The 18,570-nt window shown below is 42.4% G+C and overlaps 1 protein-coding gene and 1 long non-coding RNA gene across 2 annotated transcripts in view; one reads left to right on the plus strand and one right to left on the minus strand.

The window, feature by feature from the left end:
* LOC138967991 (uncharacterized) overlaps positions 1-18,570 on the minus strand; it is a 137,391-nt gene that overhangs the window by 41,479 nt on the left and 77,342 nt on the right. The window contains exons 54-58 of the mRNA XM_070340552.1: positions 17,096-17,267; positions 4,979-5,122; positions 3,640-3,729; positions 1,851-1,957; positions 1,195-1,276 (exon numbers count right to left, since the gene is read on the minus strand). Of these exons, the coding sequence (XP_070196653.1) occupies positions 1,195-1,276; positions 1,851-1,957; positions 3,640-3,729; positions 4,979-5,122; positions 17,096-17,267 (595 nt within the window). The remainder of the gene's footprint in view (positions 1-1,194; positions 1,277-1,850; positions 1,958-3,639; positions 3,730-4,978; positions 5,123-17,095; positions 17,268-18,570) is intronic.
* On the plus strand, positions 8,559-11,654 carry LOC138969070 (uncharacterized). Its single transcript, XR_011456363.1, has 4 exons — positions 8,559-8,740; positions 9,072-9,146; positions 9,449-9,536; positions 9,973-11,654. It is a non-coding gene; the product is annotated as an uncharacterized lncRNA (long non-coding RNA).

Raw genomic sequence — 18,570 nt, forward strand, 5'->3', positions numbered from 1 at the left:
CTTTTCCTTAACTATGCATGGCCATAACATATGCAGTGTTTTGTTTTTTTGGTTTGCCTTTTTGCGCTTTTTACATTTAGTCAAGTTTTGACTAAATGTTTTAACATAGAGGGGGAATCGAGACGAGGGTCGTGGTGTATGTGTGTGTGTGTGTGTGTGTGTGTGTGTGTGTGTGTGTGTGTGTGTGTGTGTGTGTGTGTGTGTGTGTCTGTGTGTGTGTGTAGAGCGATTTAGACTAAACTACTGGACCGATCTTTATGAAATTTGACAGGAGAGTTCCTGGGAATAATATTCCCGGACGTTTTTTTCTTTTTTTCGATAAATGTCTTTGATGACGTCATATCCGGCTTTTTGTAAAAGTTGAGGCGGCACTGTCACACCCTCATTTTTCAATCAAATTGATTGAAATTTTGGCCAACCAATCTTCGACGAAGGCCGAACTTCGGTATTGCATTTCAGTTTGGTGGCTTAAAAATTAATTAATGACTTTGGTCATTAAAAATCTGAAAATTGTAAAAAAAATAATTTTTTTATAAAACGATCCAAATTTACGTTCATCTTATTCTTCATCATTTTCTGATTCCAAAAACATATAAATATGTTCTATTTGGATTAAAAACAAGCTCTCAAAATTAAAAATATAAAAATTATGATCAAAATGAAATTTCCGAAATCGTTTTAAAAACTATTTCATCTTATTCCTTGTCGGTTCCTGATTCCAAAAACATATAGATATGATATGTTTGCATTAAAAACACGCTCAGAAAGTTAAAACAAAGAGAGGTACAGTAAAGCGTGCTATGAAGCACAGCGCAACCGCTACCGCGCCAAACAAGCTCGTCACTTTCACTGCCTTTTGCACTAGCGGCGGACTACGTTCAGTTTCATTCTGTGAGTTCCACAGCTTGACTAAATGTAGTAATTTCGCCTTACGCGACTTATTATTTTGTTTTGCTTCAAAGAGGAATCACAGAACTTTGGTTGTTGATTTTCTTGTTTATTTTTAAATAGTGCAAATATTTTGTTCAGCAGCACATGAGCATATGCTGCTCGTCTGTTCCTGGGCACCATTTGTAGTTGCATGCATGCAAAGAAATGTCTTATGTGCATACTAATTAAGCTCTCTGTATTTAATTATGTGCATACTAAGCTATGTCTTGTGTCACACACAGTTGTGTGTTGTTTAATACTCACATCTTTTTCATCATAGATGCCAACCTCCATACCATATTCCCTGATTTTGTCCCACGCCAACAAGCTTGACGAGGTGCGAGATCTGAAAACACATAATTATTTTCATCACTTGGCGTTGCTATCTTACAGAGCAAACAATGCCTTGATTTTGTCATCAGCAATTTAAATCAAACTCAACACTGGTCTACTCAAGGGCAAAGTTTATTCTTTTGCGAATAAACGTAATAACAATACACATCACAATCATTCATGTCCACACAACGCTACGATATGAAGAACACATAAATAACATGAAACAAAGAACATTGTAAGCAGTAATTAACAAAACTATGAACCTCGTTGAAATGTTTATAATATTCAGTCCCCAGGAAATGTCCCAGCGGAAAGCGCACAAACAGAAGCAAAAACAGAGAATACAATAGAAAAGCTCAAGGAGGCGAGTGGGGAGGAGGGGGTACAAAACGGCAAAGTGACGAACTAAACTACGCAATGTTTGTTGTTGCTACTAGCGAGTAGAATGTTTACATTATCGCTTGACAACGGAAGAGTACCATTATTGGTTTTTGTTTATTCTGAAATGGAGTGCGGTAGAATACACAACACATTCCATTCCCCAAGCTCTAATGTAACCATGCGAAATGATAGCAAACACTCACGCCAGAATCTTCTTTTCCAGGCTGAGCCAGACTTGCGGCACTTTCTCTCCCATGTTCTTCTGTTCCAGCGTCACCTTCAGTAGGTCCTTCTCAAGCTGCACAATACCCTACGAAGACACCAAGACATTTAAATGCACAAAGAACCTTGAGTCGGATGAGACGAAAAACCGAGGTCCCTTCGTGTACACTACATTGGGGTGTGCACGTTAAAGATCCCACGATTGACAAAAGGGTCTTTCCTGGCAAAATTGTATAGGCATAGATAAAAATGTCCACCAAATACCCGTTTGACTTGGAATAAAGGCCGTGAAAGGTGAATGCTCGCCTAATAGGCTACTGAGCTTTACTGGCCGATGTGAATGCATTATATATTGTGTGTAAAAAATGTCTGTTTGTCTGTCTGTCTGTAAAAAATTCCATTTCAAACGGCAGAAATTAATATGTAAGCGCCTAGGGCTATATCTAGATTAGGCGCATAAAAAAGGATCACAATGATAACATACAGTGGACCTCGATTTAATTAAGGACACATTGAGACCTTTATTTATTTATTTTTTAGATGCTCTGTTTGTAAGCTCGGAAATTGTTCTTCCTTTTTAAGACTCCCTCCTTTTTTTCTGGTTATGAGCTCTGAAAATGTTCTTCCTTGTTCTTCTTCTTGTTCTTCTTGTTGTTCACTGTTAGATCGTCAGTCCGGACTGCAGGGCAAAACGTGCTGTCCTCTCTTCTTCCTTTTTAAGACATCCTCCTTTTTAAGACTTGATTTTTTGTCTCATATTTCTGAGGTCTTTCTTTCTTTCTTTCTTTCTGCGTTCGTGGGCTGAAACTCCCATGTACACTTGTGTTTTGCACGAGTGGAATTTTACGTGTATGACTGTTTTTACCCCGCCATTTAGGCAGCCATACGCCGCTTTCAGAGGAAGCATGCTGGGTATTTTCGTGTTTCTATAACCCACCGAACTCTGACATGGATTACAGGATCTTTTTCGTGCGCACTTGGTCTTGTGCTTGCGTGTACACACGCGGGTGTTCGTACACCGAGGAGAGTCTGCACACAAAGTTGACTCTGAGAAATAAATCTCTCGCCGAGCGTGGGGACGAACTCACGCTGACAGCGGCCAACTGGATACAAATCCAGCGCGCTACCGACTGAGCTGCATCCCCGCCCCTCTGAGGTCTTGAAAGGAGTGTTCCCTTGTACTCGACTGCAGCAACACACAACAGTCCACATAAACTGTACAATATACTGCAAATGTTCATTAGTTTGTAACAATAATAACACAACAACAAGCATGTGGTTCAAAGATCTAACTGTTCTTGCACGTTTGAGACGAATGTCCCATTTGACAATAAAGGATATTTCCTAGTTACTTTCCCCCCTCCCTCACAGAACAGTAAACTCCTGCTTATATGCTTTATTCACACATGCATGTGACAGACAGCACACACACTGGCATGCACGTAGAAATACACAAAGCAGGGCAAGACACATGCATGCCTTCCAGCGTGCACACACACAATCATGCACGCACGCACTTATGCATGCACACACGCATGCACGCACACACACCAGATAAGACACACACATGCATGATAAGACACACACACATAATCATGCATGCACTTATGCACACACACACACACACACACACACACACACACACACACACACACACACACACACACACACACACACACACACACACACACACACACACACACACACACACACACACACACACACACACCAGATAAGACACCAAAGTAGAAGAAGAGCAAGCCAACTCACAGTTCCAACCAGAGAACTGACAAAGTGAAATCCAGCAATCTGAGGGTAGCGCTCCCTCAGCTCAGTCATGGGAACCTCTGCTTTGTGCACCTGTATATGACGACACGTCGCACAAATATATACCATATCTCCTTTGCTTCATCTGATTCATGTTACTCATCGTTTTAATGCGTATGTAAAAATTTATCTTAGTAGTGTCTTTTTGTATGATTATGCTTTTAACCCCTTCACTGCCCAGCACGTACTAGGTACGTGGTCATGTTTGGTTTGTCATACGCCCATACACGTAGTTTACATCAGCACTTTTCAGGACATTTGTGAAAACTAAATGGGAGGTAACCACTGTCCAACTTCTTGTAGGGGTTTAAACACAGTTCTTTCCCATTGACCGTTCAGATAAGTTAGTACCACGTGGTAAAAACATTTTTAGAAGTTTTTTTCCGATCTATAAGATTCAAAATGGCGGCTGAAAGTCGGACATCAACTCGTAGACCTGTTTTCAAATGATACAGTGTTCTGGAAGCTCTACAAGAAGTGATTTATGGATTACCACACAGAAGAATACTGTTATGGGCTGTAATGCAAGTACCTGATGTTTGACACCAGTTTTAGCTGTGTTTTCTGCGGTTTTACGTGCTGCAGTGTGTGTGTGAAAGTTTGGAAACTGTAATTTTTGACAAAAATGGTCATTATATCGATTTTTACTATAACAATCACAAACAAAGTCCAATGATCATGTTATCACATAATAGCCAAGGGTGTAAGCAAACCACATGCCAAAGATCTAAGAGATATCTCAATAAATGATTGAGCAGTGAACAGATTAGTGAACCTACCGAAGAAAGCGAAATTTGCCCTGGCGCACAGCAATACCAAAATGCTGTTATACTGTGGCAGTGAAGGGGTTAATCATTGTCTTTGTGTTATAAGCAATGTGATGCGATGCCAAAAGACAAATTTCAATGTTTATGTACAATGAAAATGGACATTAAAGTTTTTCTATTATCTTATCTTATCTTATCTTCACTGCCAAAGCTATTCCTCAGTAGACACACATGGGATTCTCACATTTTCATTCCTTTTACCGACAGTTGAAGTGGGCTCTCTATCTCTCACTCTCTTTCTCTCTCTCACAAACACAGTCACAGACATACACGCCCACACACCTTTATCAATAGCCCAAAGTTATCTTCACTGGCTTTTGTGAATCTCTAGAAAAATGCCTGGGGCTTTCAGATCTACGAAATAGCCTAAATCTTCACAAAAAGTTCTTGCCACTCTCCCATCTTCATTCGCTGATTTTGACATCTTGGGCAAACAGATCAGTCAAGTAGCTTACCTGGTCGCAGTGTGTGCCAACAACAAAGATGGGTGTCTTGGGTGCGTGGCTTGCTATGGAGCTGAGCCAAAACTCCAGGCTGTGTTCGTATCCCTGACGCGTGGACCACAGCAACAGATACACTGCTCTCTTGGACAGGAAAAACTGCAACAGAAAACATCTTGTGAGTAACAAGGACATTTATGGGAAATTGGAATTCCTCTGCTGTATCCTCATGCATATTAATGAGTAGCACATGGACCAATCGCTGGGTAAAGCTTAGTGTGGATGATTTCCCCTTGACCTCGTTCGGTCACTCTGTTCTTTGTCTCGCTACAGACAACATCATTTTTGCTCTGTCTTTACTCTTGACTTATACTTTGTCTTTTCCCTCTCCACTGATTTCACATAAAATGAATGTGGGCTGGGGACATGCATGCACAAAGATCAAGTATTAACTATAGGTAAATGAGTCTGGATACATGTCTAAAGCCTCAAGCAAAGTCTACTTCACCAAGCTGGCTACACAAAGTTTTCTGAATTTTCGGTAAAACAACCTTGCAAAGTCTTAATGAAGTCTTTGCAAAATCGACTGTGGGCTCAATTAAGCAACAAAATCCCACAAAGAGATGCCCCGTTAAAAAAAAGAAGTCTTTATCTTTTTCTGTAATGTACACGTCTATTTAAATGATATAAGCCACCATGTGTACCTAAATATAAAATTTCAAAAATAAATTTTGATTTAATTAATATACTTACCAACTCACATAGAAAGCATTAACTTCAGTTAAAGTGCTAGGACACTGAACTACGCTTCACCCCAAAGGGGAAGCAACCCCCTAAAAAAGAACGGCCTTGACCTCTAACCCAAGCTATACAAGAGTCGAGGTCATACCGTCACGTGACCTATCACGCGTGACTCAACCGCCGCCATGTTGAAACCTCACTCCCACTGAAGTGATCTGTTCATTTTTAGGGAAACCCTAAGCAATAACTTCGTTTTGTGATAAGACATTGAAGCACTCTTGCATGGCAACATGGGGAAATAACTCTGAAACAAAAACCGTATGCCATATAAGGCATGGTCCTTAGCGGTTATTTCCACTACCGGTGTACTGCGCCTGCGCAGGATGTATACCGGTGAAACTCATCCCGTATTAAAACATATACCCCCTTTAAAAAATTTGCGGGGCAGGCTGGGAGGGAATTCAATATGTGAGTTGGTAAGTATATTAATTAAATCAAAATTTATTTTTGAAATTTTATATTAAATTACATATTCTTACGCAACTCACATAGAAAGCAGATTGCTAATTTAGGTGGTGGGCAAATGAACTCACAGTTAACATCTTGCAAGTATCTGGCCTGTAGCTACAATAGCTGGCAAACCGAAATTTCTGTTCTGCCGAGCACCAGATACGTCCCCAGGAAAACATAAAAAGACATCTTCTGCAGAAGATGTCTAGTAGATGTGTGCTAAAATAGCGGGTACTTAAAATACCCCGCCGATAGAAACTCATGACTACGTCCCTGAACGTTCAATGAGCTGCATTCATGACTTATGTAAGTCTCTCAGACTTGAGAACAGGTAAAGAAGAGGCCTACACTCTGACCTCTTGAGCCCGTGCTGCCTGAAAAGGGAGGACTGACTGCCCCCCCCCCCCCCTTTTCCTTGCCACCACTGTAGGCATGCCTAATCAATGTGGCAGTCCATTTAGCTAAGGTTGACTTCACTAAATCATTGCCTCTAGAAGAGGCTAATTTTGTCAAGGATTAAACAATCCGAACTCAAAAAACTCCAAAACTAGGAGCAAGTCCCAAGTCGGGACTGGAGATTTGCTTTCAGCCAACCAAAGGGAGGTTCCCTTTAATCACGCTGGCTACAAAGAACCCAAGTGAAAATATTTTGCGACCTAGCTGTGTCAGTGCAACTGAAATCACATAAAGTCTTAATTCAGAGACGTGGGAGAAAAATCGGAAAGCCAGGATAGGTGGTTCGCCACCCGCATTGAAACGGAGAGAAGTGGAGTTCTTTCCGTTAATATACGCCATTAGTTCCAAGCCAGTCAAAGTGACACAAAACGAAGACGCTGAACCCCTATGGAATCTCTAGACCAAATCCAGAGTTGGGGCAGAAGCCCCTGAGCGTCTCAATGATTCCCTTACAGTAGACACCCGTGTGGCTCGAGTGTAAAAACGGCGCCCTCTTGCCAGCCCAAAGGACTGGCAACCAAGATTGAATGGGCCCATAATGTGCGACCAACAGGCCGCTCAAAGTAAAATCGAGAGTATTATCCCGGAACAGGGAGACGAACATTTAGCAGAAGGTGATAGTACCGAGAGGCAAAACTTCTATCAGCGGCTTCTCCAAATTCACCAGAAGGAGTAGAAGCGCGTAGTGAGATAGGGTCCAATCCGAGTGGACATTCTTGGCCGACTGACTAGAGTCTGCCAATAAATACATAGAGCCTCTCAGAAAGGTACTTCACCGCTAAAAAGATCTCGTGGTGGTAAAAACCACATCAAAACCTCGCATGCTCGCTGTGGCAGTGATAAGGGGCGAGATGCCACCCCCTGCTTATTGAGATAAAAGACCACTGTGGTGTTGTCTGATTGAATCAACACATGTTCTCCCCTGACAAGAGGAAAGAAATCCGCAAGAGACAGAACTGCTTCGCTGGTGGAGAGAGAACCAACGGGAACGCCCTGCATGAGCAGTGGTGTGAGAATCCAAAGATTGGTTGTGTCTGTGAACCAGTCAAGAAAAGACACTAACATGTTCCAGCTCTTCATTTGATTGCTTAGAAAACGAAACCAGAGCCCTGAAGATCTGAATTAAATATATGCACGATCTATATAAGTGACCCAACAGGAAGGGCCCCAGTGCCTCCCTCAATAAAGTGGAAGTTCTAATCGCCCCTCCAGCCGCTGTGGGAAAACACAGAGGCAGAGAGAAGAGTGGAGCCGAACGCTAAGACTCCAGTTGACAAGTGCCAAGAGTATGCATGAAAGCATGCTATTGTTTGCCCACTGAACCCTACCGCTAAATCGCCTCGAGATAAAGTGGTTGGCGGGTATTTGGCAACGTGCCATGCCGAGAAGAAGATAAAAAACCAAAGCTGAGAATGGTCAGCTTAGCGCTTTTCTCTGATAAGAGAAGCCGAGGCCTGCCGTGGGCTTTTCCTTTTGCTGTGAGATTCTCTCTGTTAGAGAAGAGTCCGTGTGCAAATAAGAGGATTCGCAAAGAAGACCCTCGAGCAAGGAAGAGATTTAAGTCTCACCGACAGAACAATACTGTCGGCCGAGGCCTTTTCCCAGACGAACAGCAAAGCTAAACCCTTTGTATATGTGTCCCGACAGAACACAAAGGCATCCCGTGAGTACGAAACCGCACAAGGGAAAGAACGAATCAAAGTCTTGTACCAAGACGCGGATAATAGAAAGAAGAGCGGCCACAATCTTCCACAGCCAGGAGATCATTGTTCTTGAAAACAGACAGTTTCTCCTTGCTATGAACGTTAAGATGTATGATCGACAAGTCCGGTGCAACCGGAAGCGGTTCCGTAGTACGAAGAAAAGAATAAACTAAGTTCTTAGGCTTGGTGTAACCATAGATATCCCTTGACAGGATCGCCAACTCTGCGCGCGCGCCAACGCTGGCTCTGTTTCGAACTCCCGTCTGCGGCTGCGAGAGGTTTTGACAGTAACTTTACTTCCGGTGCAGTCTTTCAACACATGGAGAAGAAGGAGAATTTCGAAGGGGAGGTGGAGTTTGTGGCTGAGGTATGTGAAAAGCAAACAAAGCAATGCAAAAAGATCATTACTGATGATTGAAATGAGTCATGTGAATCAACAATAAAGATTGATTGTGGACGGCACGTCATTATTTTTGTTTTTAACACTTGAAACGCGAGAGCATCTGACACACTGGTAAATCCGAAGCTGTGCACTCAAGCTGATCAGCAGATCGTTTTTCTGCAGAATTCTCGCTCACATCGGCCACTATTTTAGCTCAGCGAACCGACAAATTTGCAACAGAACAATTTCTGAATGTTAGAAATTCGGCTGTAGATTTATAGATACCCTTTCTATTCCATGGTTGTTGTTTTTTCAGGGGGAAAGTACCGACATCTCAATCGCTGAAAAGATGACAGCATCACCACAAAAGAAACTCCAAGAATTGCCAAAAGTAAGTAAAAATATTGACAGATCTATGTAAAAGACTATGAAAATTTAGAACTGGAACAACAGATATTCAAGAAATAACCGATAAGTGATATATTATTACTGAACCATTGATTGATTTGAATGTACATCATGCATGGAAGTTAAAAATGGTGCAGGAACTGAAGTCAGATCAACACATCAAAAAGATCAGTGCAATATATTTGTTTTCTTTCCCCTCCAGCATAATTCTGTTTTGATATATGCTTGATGTCTTCTGTTGTTTTTAAATTCATTGTCACTTCTAAATTGCATGCTTTATTGCAGAACGCTTGTGCATGATCTATCAAGAATGACAACTGCCTAGCTTTCACCGGAGCTCAGAGGGCTTGTCGACCAATTCAGTAATTGAAAAGTAAGTTTTTGAGTAAGGCGATATAAAAAATCAGCTTGCAAAGTCCCAGTACCTGAAAGATCACTTTCATTCATAGTTTTCGAGCAAAAATACTGCTTCGTTGCACAGAGAGGCTACTGTTTACAAATATTTTAGGTACATGCCTGCCACTACAATATTTCATGTGTTTTTTAGGATCATTGATAGCACATGTCATAGTTGAAAGACATGATAAGGATTCATGAAAGTGGTTTGTCAACACGTTCTATAACGACAAATGGAATACAAAATTTAATATGTTCACATCCATTCATGTAAAGTGTAGTTTTGGGTTGTTGTCGTGTGTTGTTGGTTTTGATTGTGTGCATGCATCTACATCTTCAGTTTCACTCTTGGGTTGATTTCTGCTATATTTGTGTGTTGTTTTATTTATAATATTTTATTTTCTGTGTTTTAGGTGCAGATCTGGAAGAGAAACTTCTGCTTCTTCATGACTGCCTAGTTCCCTGAGGCAAGGTTGGGAATGCTGCCAAGGAGAAGGCGTGGGCCAGGTACTACTCTGCTTTTTCAACCCAGCATTCAGGCATTACTGAGTTGACAGTATCCCCTGCAGTTTCAGCCTGGATTGCCTTGAACATGTTTATACTGTTGGTGTCTTAAAGGCCTATGAAGAAAAACTAGGGAACCAGTAAGTGCATTAGAAATCAAAGAGGATGAAGAGGACAATGCAAAGTATGTTGGAGGATGTGTTGCCAAAAAGCTAAAACAGAGAGTTTGGTGTCTCCAAAAGAGTGCGTACAGAGATGAGAAATTGCAGTGTTTGGAAGCCCTGACTTGCGCACCTGAATCCTACAGTGAAAAGAGTGAAAACACCCCTGACATGACAAGCATGCTGAACAAGGGCAAACTGACCTTTGTCAAGCCCAATGTATTGCAGATGTGTCTGTCCATGCAACACAAAGCAGAAATCTTAAACAGAATGAGGCAAAGCGTTGATGATATCAAATAACCAAAGGGAAGTACAATTGCTCTTTATTCATACGACATGACCGTGTAATAGAGTAAGCGAGAGTTGTACAAAACCTTTTCTCCTGGCACCTGAGAGAATAACAAGCATTGAAATATACAAGCGACTTTCATCCTCTCGTGCCAGGAGAAAAGGTTCCGTACAACTCTCGCTTAATCTATTACACATGTCGTATGCATAAAGAGCGATTACTTCCCTTTGGTGATTTGATGTCCATGGAACATATTTTCTGGGAAACCTGTGCATCAACACACAGGCAAAAGCAGATGACTTTATCGAACCATGCAGGAACAGTGATGCTGTTCCGGTGTGTTTTTATGACACTTTGTATTCATTTGATCTTTCACAAGCTGTTCAAGAAGACACTTTGCAAAATGTTCTGTTTTTTTTTAAATAAGACTCCACCACAAACTGAAGACAATGATGGACAAAATGAAATGTACATGGAAAGAAAAGACTGAGGAAAAAGCTGAAAACATGCAATGTTGGACAAAATGAAATGCACATGGAAAGAAAGGAGTTTGAGGAAAAAGCTGAAAACATACAATGTTGAGAACAATCAGGAAGGATCTCTGTAGTGTGTTGTGTATGATCTTTCTTCATGCAGTACAAACTATCCCATCTGATCAAGTGCATGTACATTGAATTTGAACTTCTTGATTGTTGTCTTAGGTGTCGATTTTTTGTGTTAAAATCTGCTGTCGTTAAAATGTACTTCTCTTCCTATTTGGTTCAGTATTGTATCACATGGCTTGTTCAGTGCCTGTTCTGTATTTTCATGAGTCCATGTAAATTTAAGTCTGCAACATGAAAAATTTAAACATATTCATTTTGCTATGGTTCAAACCTAATTCCTTTATGTACTTGTTCAAAATATAATTTTGACAGCGATATATTTTGCAAACAGTTTTCATTTCAAAATCAATTGTCAGCCACTTGATAAATGTCTTGCATCGATGCGTCTGATTGTTTTTATGTTGACCACTATGTACACCGGAATTTGCTTTGCTTTCCTAATAGAACATGTTCAGTCGCATACCAGCAACACTTTGTTATAACCTTGAATGGTTGAAAACAACGTTAAACACCAAATAAAGAAAGAAAGAAAGAAAGCAACACTTTGTTAACGTTTGAATGGAATTGGAAGTTGTATGAACTCAAATAGAGCATATGTATCTTTGGTCACAGTGACACACACCATACAGTGACAATTAATGCAGGGCCGGACTAGGGCTACGGGGGGGGGGGGGGGGGGGGGGGGGGTTATGCAACCCCCCCTCCCCAACCTAAACATGTACCACACTTATTTAAAAAAAATGTATTATTGTTTATTTTATGCCGTTTCATGCAAGGAGCGACCATTTTCCTATCTCAGAATATGACCTACCCTTCCCCTGACCCCCACAAGGGGCAGAGGAACATCCCCCTGGACCACCACTGGCAACCCCCCCCCCCCCCCCCCCTCCTCTTTGCTTAGTCCGGCCCTGTAATGTACCAACATTCACTATCTCACTCAGTCTCAATTCGCACAATTTGACACAAGAAAGATTCCTATTCATACACATGCATATATTTAATCAATGAAGTAGATACATTCTCAAACAAAGTTTCAACATGTTGCACCCAAATTAAAGCATAAATTCTTGTGACACTTAATTTAATTAATTAATTAACGGGAATTAATCAATGCTTTAATTTGGGAGTTTGAAATTTGTCGCAATAATTTCTTGGTCAAGTTTATTTACATTCTCTGCTAAAGAGCTTTACAGTCAAATCCAATTTTCCACACCTAACCTATAAAACACAACATTCCAAATGGAAAAAAAAAATCACTCTCTTGGCTCAGAATTGGTGTTGATTAATTGTAACACAAAGCGATTTACTGAAAATGTCACTTGTCACTCACTTCAACACTGTCGCCAAGCCAGTCTAAACTGCAGCACGCTGCTTCAGGAGGGACTTTTTCCTTTACACTTTAAATCCAAACACCATCGGCTGCGTAGAAAAATCACTGAAAATGCTGACTCAAAGTCAAACCTTAACCAAGCTGGCCTCCAGGCTCCAGCACAACAACCTTAACCACCTGGTTCCCCTCGTTCTTCGCGAGGCACCATGACTCGGGAAGCTGTACATCACGACACAGTTCTTCAAAGTTGTAGTTGCAACAACCTCTGGCAATTCTGGTGCGGGACGGAATGTCTGAAAAAAAGCAGAACAATAAACCCTTAGTAAAACTAAATTTCTAGAGAAATAAGTCTAACTGTCCATACAAATAGCTGGATGATAGCTATTAATGGCAGTTGATAGACGTTTGAAGTTGAACGATTTGGTGGAGAATAGGTCGACAAGCTCTCTGAGCTCCGGTGAAAGGCAGTTGAAAGGCAGAAAGAACAAGCGTTCTGCAATAAAGCATGCAATTTAGAAGTGACAATGAATTTAAAAACAACAGAAGACATCAAGCATATAGACTATATCAAAACAGAATTATGCAAGAGGGGAGAGAAAACAAATATATTGCACTGATCTTTTTGATGTGTTGATCTGACTTCAGTTCCTGCACCATTTTTAACTTCCATGCATCATAGACCTATCAATGGTTCAGTTATAATATATCACTTATCGGTTATTTCTTGAATATCTGTTGTTCCAGTTCTAAATTTTCATAGTCTTTTACATAGATCTGTCAATATTTTTACTTACTTTTGGCAATTCTTGGAGTTTCTTTTGTGGTGATGCTGTCATCTTTTCAGCGATTGAGATGTCGGTACTTTCCCCCTGAAAAAACAACAACCATGGAATAGAAAGGGTATCTATAAATCTACAGCCGAATTTCTAACATTCAGAAATTGTTCTGTTGCAAATTTGTCGGTTCGCTGAGCTAAAATAGTGGCCGATGTGAGCGAGAATTCTGCAGAAAAACGATCTGCTGATCAGCTTGAGTGCACAGCTTCGGATTTACCAGTGTGTCAGATGCTCTCGCGTTTCAAGTGTTAAAAACAAAAATAATGACGTGCCGTCCACAATCAATCTTTATTGTTGATTCACATGACTCATTTCAATCATCAGCAATGATCTTTTTGTATTGCTTTGTTTGCTTTTCACATACCTCAGCCACAAACTCCACCTCCCCTTCGAAATTCTCCTTCTTCTCCATGTGTTGAAAGACTGCACCGGAAGTAAAGTTACTGTCAAAATCGTCTTTTCCGCTTTCCGCTACTTGGTGAGCGCGCGCAACGAGTTGGCGATCCCGTCAATACACATCTATGGTGTAACCTAGGACTACGGATATCGCTCAGCGAGTGAAGCGCTACTTGCGCGGGTGACGCAAGCGAAAGCAACGCCGCATCGCTGCCCACAAAGGAAGTGGTGGAAAAGGAGAATCATATGAGAAAACTTCCCCAAGTTAAAATTCTAGAGCCAGACAAGAAAGCGTCCCTGCGTGTGTAAACCGCAAGTGCGTACAACCGTGCCACGACTGACATTTGTTCGGCTGAAACCTTAGCCAAAGAGGCCAGGAGTATGGGGACGTCTTTCACGCTAGAGTCGTTTCAAAATACGAAAGGATCCGACGACACCGCGATCGACCGCGAAAGAGATCGAAGAAGTGTCTCTGAAAGAGACGCAAGTTCCAACGAGTATCTTCCCGTTTCATCCAAACCAAGTAATGCGCCTTCAGAGTAAGCACAATGTTTGTCCAAACGATAGACATCCTCTCTGAGATTAGCCGACTCCGGAGTGACCGGAAGCGGTGCACTCGGCAAAGCGTAAGTCTCAATAAGACTGTGATGACGACGGGAGAGAGCAAACTTGCGTGAATGAAACGAAGTGCTCGACTTCCGTAACTGGTCTGAGGCAAGCCATGGCTGAGCAGCATCAGGAGCCTGACCGTGTGCAGCCAGTAAAGGCACAGTATCCACAGGCAAGCTATTCTCAGAACCCGAAGTTCTAGCCAGCACCCTGGAAAGTTCGTAAGCAACAGAAGGAGACTCGCTAAAACGATATCCCTGAACTTCCATTAAAGCAGGGCGGAAATCACCCACCACTGAGGGTGGTGGTGCCGCAGAGCTTGTCATAGCTGTCACCCCTTCAGCGAAGTACTTGGCAGACACCTGAGCTGCAGTAACCATAGCTGGTTTAAGTCTGAGTGACAACTTGACATCAACTTCCTCCTCAGAAACTGAGTGAGAATCGTTTAACTCCGAATCTGCTGTGGCCGGACCGTGAAAGTCACTGTGACTAGCTGCGTCACTAAAACGATCCACCACAGGCGAGGCTGATTGCAAAACGGAAGAACCGTGCAAAGCCTGCTCGAAAGCAGCTTCCTGCCCAGAGGGAGGAAGTTGAGACTTGTTTACATTCACCGGAGACATACCAGTCTGCCTGTGAGTACAACTGTCTTGTTGTCCGGTGTCGACCCCCCGTGAGTTCCGCTTGCTAAGAGCGATAGCCTCTGGGAAAGTCGAACTTTCACCCCCCGGCCGTGGCGGGGGGGCTACTAGTTCCGGCCCAACTTGTTGTCCGGTGTCGACCCCCCGAGTTCCGCTTGCTAAGAGCGATAGCCTCCGGGGAGTCGTACTTTCACCCCCCGGCCGTGGCGGGGGGGCTACTAGTTCCGGCCCAACTTGTTGTCCGGTGTCGACCCCCCGAGTTCCGCTTGCTAAGAGCGATAGCCTCCGGGGAGTCGTACTTTCACCCCCCGGCCGTGGCGGGGGGGCTACTAGTTCCGGCCCAACTTGAACACTTTCACCAGAGAACCTGGCTACCGGTGAACTTGACTAACCTGTAGAGCGTGAAAGCTCCTCGTATGAAGTAAACACACTCCTCTGCGTGCACGTCAGCCGAAGTGACTGTGCATGAAGGCGGAACCTCGATGCGTGACAACAAGCCGCGTCGCCCACTCCCGCCGGGAGCGAGCACAAAATCGACGAATGGCAACATGTTATACATTTGGGTCGAAAACATCTCAAAAAAGGGAAGAAAAACCATCTTTAACACAAGTATTCTTTCCCACTGTGTTTGCCTTGGCTGAAGTAACCTAAATTTAACCTGCTTCAGCACCGGCATGATTGGACTCATAGGGTCCGAAATTTAACAGACATTCTTTCTTTCTTCTTTATATAGTGTTTAAAGCCATATGTACTCGATGACTATACACACTAATTGCTTTACCCACAGCTGGAGACATGCTAAATTAAGTTCCCTGCAAGATATTGCAATTTTATTTTGATCTAGATCGTCCTATTTATCTAGATTTGCCACAGAGGTAGCGTTGACGCAAGGGAAATACCTCCGCGTCTTTGTTGACATCCTCACTTTTTCAGAGGCTAGAACAAGCTGTAAAACAAGTATATGGTCGGCGCATGGCGACATATCGTCATTACATGGTCTTATGGTGCGTTTGACATCGATTATAGACAAACTACACTTTGTAAACACGGGAGCGCGTACATATGCCTTTAACGTCGTTTTCAACCATTCAAGGCTATTTAACAGACGTAGTAGTAAGAGAAGCTGGGTCAAGAACAGAAATGGTAGTGCCTTTGCCTTTCTCTTTATGCGAAACTTAATAGGAGAAACCTCAGCAGCTACTGACTAGTCTGTGGTTTCTATTTCTCCTTGTCAGCCATTGCTGACAAAAAACCAGTCTGAGTTATGATATTGATAAACAACAACCAGACCGAACAACGGAGAAAGAAACAAACGCAAGCAAAAGCAAACAATTAGAACGAGCTCACCCAAACTTGTGCATGAGAAGCAGGGACCTGTAGACGGGGTGAAACACTGTCCAGAAGACAGTAGGCTAAAAGCCTGCAGCGTAGTGTAAAAAGCGTCCGAACTACTTGGTGACTGAAGTGGGAGTGAGGTTTCAACATGGCGGCGGTTGAGTCACGCGTGATAGGTCACGTGACGGTATGACCTTGACTCTTGTATAGCTTGGGTTAGAGGTCAAGGCCGTTCTTTTTTAGGGGGTTGCTTCCCCTTTGGGGTGAAGCGTAGTTCAGTGTCCTAGCACTTTAACTGAAGTTAATGCTTTCTATGTGAGTTGCGTAAGAATATGTAATTTAATGATTCACAAATTGTAAGTTAGTCAAGTGCAAGTTGCCTTCTAGTGTCAGGCATGGGAATTGATTCAAAGAAAATTCTCAAGGAGAAGTAGGGGGGGCCGAAATTTTGTTAAAATCTAGATTAAAATCTGTGCAATCTGGCGTATTCTGGGAGTATGTTTCATGGATTTTACACAGCAAACAAACTGACCAAATTTGAAACACGTTTTGTATTGCCAGTAACCAACGAACAGCGTTCAACATGTTTGCAAAAGTGGCTCACGCTGGCAGAATCTCACTGAATGAAGGGACGGTTTTATGGAGGACATTTGTCATACTATAGGCAGATTATCTATTTAGATTTTTGTTCCTCGATTTTTTCTCTCTCTCTGAAATGTGTAGCTTTTCTCGGAAATCCTCGGATCCTCGGAGAATTCCCATCCCTGAGTCTACACAGGTCACCTGTACACAAACCTCCACACCCGTATAATTTTTCTCCTGTTACTCACCTGGTGGGTGTTGTAGTAGAGCGTCTGTCCCGCAAAATCCCAGGTGTTGTAGGTGATCTCCACCCCTGCATCGTTCTTCACGGTCCATGGTTGAATGAGGATGCCATCGGTGATGTCTTCATTTTTGGTACCCTCTGTCTTCTTAGATCCACTCATCAAGGCACGCAGCAAGCTGCAAGCCACACAAATTGCAATCTCACATGATATACAGTGGAACCTTCCTTTTAAGACCCTACTCCCAAAAGTCAAGCTTCCTCCTTTGTAATACAGTGGTACTCCCCATGTAAGACCTCCCAAAATCTGACAAATTTAGGTCTTAAAAGGGGGGGGTCTTACATGGGGGGTGAGGTCAGGTCAGAAAAAGACAGTGAGAGAGAAAAAATCAGTGACAGGCTTTTTCTTGGATGAGTCTTCCTGTGATGGGTATGTTACGTCGACGTGCATCATAAAACCAACTCCAAACGCGTTTGTTGAGGTCACCATAAATCTATTTCCTTGCCTTCGAGTATTTGCGGTCACAATTTTCGCCGGTCTCCCATCGATTGACCACGTTTTCTTGGTCGCTGACGATCGATTGAATCTGAGTTTTTCCTACCTCAAACGACCGCGAGATCGAAATTGCCGTTTCGCCCTTACGGCTCCGTTTCACCACTTCCATCCTCTGTTCCAGAGTCAAAATTTTCCTCTTCTTTCCGCGCGATTGAGCGTTTGAAGTTGAAGGAGAGTTCGAAGCCATGGTCGAAGAAGAAGATCGTTGATGCTCGCGCGTGTGTTTGTTGATTTTTCGAAAGGAAGTGGACAAAGAAAAGGGCATGTTGGGATCGTAAAATTGTGAACGCCGGACATGCGCAATCGAGACCTAAACGCGTCGTCTGTTATATTTCCGGCCGAGTGATTTTTGCGATCTTTTTTCAGAGATTCAAGCAAAACGTTACGATTTTTTGTTAGGTTTTGATTTGAAAATGTCGTTACAAGGTCGCAAATTGTAACAACTAGTCGGTCGCAAATCGGGTTCTGGGGGGAGTCGGGCATGGGGGTGATTTATATAGCAAAACTAATCCGTCAGCAAGAATGAGGTCTGAGAAGGGAGAGGGTCTCTGATGGGGGGGTCGTTCGTCGGGAGTACCACTGTACCTTGCTTTTCCAGATTGTCTGTTGATAACCCGGCCTCTGTAAATTTACCTCAATTTTAAGACTCCCTCCTTTCTAAGTCCTCATTTTCTCAGATATTTTAGGTCTGAAAAGAGAGCATCCACTGTATAAAAAATAACCTTTCTTAAATGAAACATGACTGACTCCCGAGTTTGAAATACAGAATAAAAAAAGTCAATAATGTTTGAGAACAGGACAATCTGCCTTGAAATATGTTTTTTTCTGACTTTTTCAAGTTTTGTTCTATGATTTCAAAACCCTGTACAATTTGAAAATTGGGAAAAGCATTAGGAAATCATTTCTTATATCAAGAACTCCTGATT

The sequence above is a fragment of the Littorina saxatilis genome, linkage group LG6 (genome assembly GCF_037325665.1).
Source record: "Littorina saxatilis isolate snail1 linkage group LG6, US_GU_Lsax_2.0, whole genome shotgun sequence".
NCBI classification, from domain to species: domain Eukaryota; kingdom Metazoa; phylum Mollusca; class Gastropoda; order Littorinimorpha; family Littorinidae; genus Littorina; species Littorina saxatilis.